Source organism: Penaeus chinensis, chromosome 27, assembly GCF_019202785.1.
Source record: "Penaeus chinensis breed Huanghai No. 1 chromosome 27, ASM1920278v2, whole genome shotgun sequence".
NCBI lineage: Eukaryota > Metazoa > Arthropoda > Malacostraca > Decapoda > Penaeidae > Penaeus > Penaeus chinensis.
In genome coordinates this window covers 8814490-8819489 of record NC_061845.1, presented here as the reverse complement: position 1 = coordinate 8819489, position 5000 = coordinate 8814490, and the positions used below count along the sequence as shown (strand labels likewise).

At 38.0% G+C, this 5000-nt stretch overlaps 1 protein-coding gene across 1 annotated transcript in view; it reads left to right on the top strand.

The window, feature by feature from the left end:
- Positions 1-5000, top strand: part of LOC125039288 (ETS homologous factor-like) — a 17742-nt gene that overhangs the window by 12438 nt on the left and 304 nt on the right. Inside the window, exons 6-10 of the mRNA XM_047633125.1 lie at positions 1247-1445; positions 1862-2083; positions 3215-3274; positions 3763-3955; positions 4549-5000. The exon at positions 4549-5000 is cut by the window's right edge and continues 304 nt beyond it. Of these exons, the coding sequence (XP_047489081.1) occupies positions 1247-1445; positions 1862-2083; positions 3215-3274; positions 3763-3955; positions 4549-4714 (840 nt within the window). The 3' untranslated portion in view covers positions 4715-5000. The remainder of the gene's footprint in view (positions 1-1246; positions 1446-1861; positions 2084-3214; positions 3275-3762; positions 3956-4548) is intronic.

Sequence of the window (5000 nt, the reverse complement as noted above, 5' to 3'; positions counted from 1 at the left end):
TATATATGTGTGTGTGTGTGTATGTATGTATGTATTTATATATATATGTATGTATGTGTGTGTGTGCGTTTGTGTTTCTGTTTGTGCGTGTGTGCGTATGCGTGTGCGTGTGTGTGTATGTGTGTGTGTGTATGTATGTATGTATGCGTGGCTACACACACACACACACACACATATATACATATATATTGATATATATATTTGTATATATAGGTATATATATATTTACGACTGCCGCGATGGTCCAGTGGTTAGAGAACTGTTCTCCGACCCTCGTGGTCCCGAGTTCAATTCCCCGTCGCGGCGGTCGTAAAAATGCCTGCGCTCTGACTGCTGGCTCGAGTCCGAGAACACGACATATCGCCTTGAGAAGTCAAACGCAGGTGTCGTAGGGGAAGTCACCGCCGTGGCACAGGTGCTAACGCGCCGAACCGCGGTTTATTAGGAAGGGCATCCAATCAGGCAAGGGTGACACTGCCATATAACCTCTCAATAATGAATTGAGAGAGGCCTATGTCCTGCAGTGGAATGAATGGCTGTTAAAAAAAGTATTTATATATATATTATGTATAAACACACACACACGCATATGTATATGTATGTATGTGTGTGTGTATGTGTGCATTTATATGAACACACACACACACACACACACCAGGGTTGGGTCTAAGTACAAGCTACTGTACTTAAGCCCAAGTCCATGCACCGGATTTTTTTTCAAGCACAAGTACATGCACAGTCACTTTGCTATGTGCCTAAGTACAAGTACATGTCATTGTACTAAAGTACAAGTACTTTATGTGATAAACAAAATCCTGTCACAGATTTGTAAAGTACGAAAGTCTGAAGTGATTGAAAAAACTAATAAATTGTTCGGCATATCACTGTTTTAACACAGATGTGCAAAAAATTGTACAATACATGAGTTTTGATAAAATACAATGTACTTGAATGTATTTACTATTTTTCAAGTGCTTTTGATCCAAGTAACATTGAGTTTTTAAACTCCAAGTACAAGTACAATTACATGAAACTCTGTACTTAGGTCCAAATACAAGTACATATACCTAGACCCTACCTCCATACCCACACACCCACACACACATACATACACACATCTTTATAAAAGTGTGCGTATGTATGTGTGTTTGTGTGCATGTTTGCTAAAAAAAGTGAAACGAGCGGTAAAAAGCCCTCCACCAGAATCACGTCTATGCATGAAAGTAAACCGCGGCCTCGCCCTCAGGATTGCGTCGCCTGGGCCAGCAGCGTGTGTCGCCGTCAAGGCCTCGACCAGAACGTTGTCGATGTCATTTCCTTCGGGACTCTCAGCGGGCGCCTTCTGCTTCAGTTCTCCCCGCAGGACTTCAGCATTCGTCTGGGGAACGATGTTGGCAGGGTCTTTTACGAAGACTTTCAGGATGTCGTCCACCAACGATATTTACGTATGTATATACATATGTGTATACACACACACACACATACACACACACACACACACACACACACACACACACATACACACACACACACATATATACACACATACACACAGTATATACATATAATACCACGTTGTTGCTTTGATTCAAGGAAAATAGTGCTTGATCAACGTCATTCGTAAATTCTCAAATAAAGATACTTTGTTGGATCGATCTGTAAGCGTTAAGTGTATAGGCAATATATTTTTCTTGTTAGTCGTAAAAAAAAAAAAAAAAAAAAAAAAAAAAAAAAAAAACATTTATTAAAACAACTTAGAAAGTTTAAAAGATCATACAAATGTGCGTACGTACGCAAACATACCCTTTCCCATTTACTCAGATATCTGACGGGCAACGATCCCTGCTCCTTTGCTTTCCAGGAGAGAGCGACAGCCACGACTCGGGCGACGAAGGAGCTCTCGTCGTCGACCTGAGCCAACAGCGTTACACCTACGAAGACCTCGACTCCCTGTCGCAGCCCATCGATCTAAGCAAGCGCTGTTCCTCCGCGGATGTGAACGGCGGCAGAGACGACGGGGGCGACGCGCATCACCCGGGTGCGTGCTGCAAGGCGTACAGCGAGGTCGCGTCTTCGGGCTCAAGTGAGCGCGGGCGGGCCGTGTGGCGAGGGGGGGTGGCTAGGAAGATGTTCAGTGTGTCTACAGTTTGTTCATATATGAATATAGTGGGACACACACACACACACACATATATAGTCCTGGACAGGGAGGGTTGTTATTTATTCATATCAATGCATCACTGCATTATTCCATCTTTCATAAATAACTCAGTACATCTGTGTTTGTGTATTTGTTTTTAAATACGTATATATATGTATTAACACACACACACACACACACACACACACACACACACACACACACACACACACACACACACACACACACACACACACACACACACATATATATATGTGTGTGTGTATGTGTGTGTGTGTGTGTGTGTATGTATGAATTTATATATACACACATATATCTATATATACATATATATATGCATACATACACATATACTAATGTACATGTATGTATATATAGTAGGCGCATTATATTATCTTTAAATTGAAAATTAATAAATATATATTGTATATATATATATACATACACATATCTATACATATACATATATACGTGTATGTCGGGGAGGGGGGGGGTGTGTATCTATCTTCCTATCTATCTATGTACCTATCTATATATTTATATGTATGTACGTATATATATATATATATATATATATATATATATATATATATATGTGTGTGTGTGTGTGTGTGTGTGTGTGTGTGTGTGTGTGTGTGTGTGTGTGTATGTATATATACATATATATACATACGTACATATATATAGATATATAGATAGGTAGATAGATAAGAAGATAGATACCCTCCCCCCCCCCCCCCACATATATATATGTATATATATATTCATATATATATATATTCATATATATATACATATATTCATATATATATATATATATATATATATATATATATATATATATATACATTAGAATACAAACATTGAGTCCACCGAATACATGGGGTATCTGTATGTATTTGGTATTTAGAAATTTACATTTAAACACATCATACATATACATATATGTATGATGTCTTCGGCGGACTCAATGTCTGTATTTTAATTCACCATGTAATATTTTATATAGCAAACTTTAAGCTACATTAGTAATATATATTCTTCTATCAACAGTGGATGAAGACGGGCAGCCTGATGCGTATTTAAACAGAATATCAACCAACAGAAGAAGGCGTAAGTTTATAGTGATGATTGTGATAGTAATGATAGTGATAATGATATTAATGTTATATAATATAGATAAGATATGACATATTTAATAGTATGTAATGCTAAAATTATAACTGTGAGTGTAATGATAGTGATATGGATATCAATTATATATGGTAATTATAAGGTAATATATGTTTTGTGAAAAAATAATGATGACAATGATATTGACTGTGATATTAATAATATATAATAATGCTTATCAATATCATTAGAATAGTAATTATGATATATATATACATAAACATACATGTATGTATATATGTATATATATATGTATATATACATATGTGTATATATATGTATATGTATATATGTATATATGCATATACATACATACATATATATATATATATATATATATATATATATTATGTGTGTGTGGGTGTGGGTATGTATTTATGTATTCATATGTATATTCTCCACCTCGCCCCTCCCCCCGCCCCGTGCAGACCGCGGCCCCAAGAGCTGGGAATTCCTGATGCGCCTGCTGGCCGACGAACGGACGAACCCGTCAGTGATCAAGTGGGAGGACCAATCAGCTGCGACTTTCAGGCTCATTCAACCTCATTACATCGCCAAGCTGTGGGGTAAGCGATCAGGCAGACCAGAGCTCACCTATAACAACTTTGCGCGGGCTCTAAGGTAAGGACGAGGGAGAGGGTAGGGGAGGTAAATGGGAAATGGGAAATAATAGAAGAATATGCCTGTAAAAAGGGGAAAGGGAAGAGAGAGAGTGATAGATAGACAGAGGAAAGGGAAAGTGAAAAAGACAGATAGATATGAGAAGATAAACGAGAGAAGAGAGACAGATAGATATATAGGGAAAATGGAAGGGAGAGAAGCAAGATAGACATATAGACAGGGAAACTGAAAACAGATAAGAGATATAGAAATGAAAAGAGAATATAGAAAATAGTTTTCATTTCCTTTCCTGTCTTTTTACTACTTTCTTTAATCTCCTTTCTCCCTTTCTTTCTTTCCTATTTAAGTGATTTTCCTTCTTCCGTTCCTATTTTCGTGAATGGATTTCTCGTCCTATTTTCCTAAAAGTCTTGCTCTTCCCTTCCCTTCATTATCCAATATCTCTCTTCTTCATTCCCTTCTTTCTCAAATGTTTCTCACTTCCATCCTTTCCTTCTTTCTTGTTTCTCTCTTCCTTTCTATTCTTTCCTAAATGATTGTTCTCCTCCTCCCCTTTACTCCTTTCCTCCGTGTAATTCCGTTCTCTCACACAGGTACCATTACAAGAAGGGCCAGCTGGTCAAGGTATCAGAGAGACAGTTGGTCTACGGCTGTGGTCCCGACGCACTCCTGTTCGTGAACCAACTCCTCAACCACGAGAGACCAGCCGAAGAGACTAGGGGTTTCGGAGACGCCTCGTGTAGCGGTCTGAAAAGATGAATGTTATGAATGAAATAGGTAGCTTTTTCATTTTGCACTGTGTTATCACGTGATAGTGATATTGTGATATTGGTGATGATGGACAGTATCATAATTTTTGCTGAAGGGGAGCGATTCCGTTTGTTGTGGAGTTGCGAATGATATTGCCGAGTGCAATTAATTGACAAAATATTTATTGTTCTTTTATATAACGGCTTCTAGGAGTGCGTATGTGTGTATGTGTGTGTGTGTGCGCGCGCGCGTGTGTATTCTATATATACACTTAAAATGCATTTAAGTAATAATT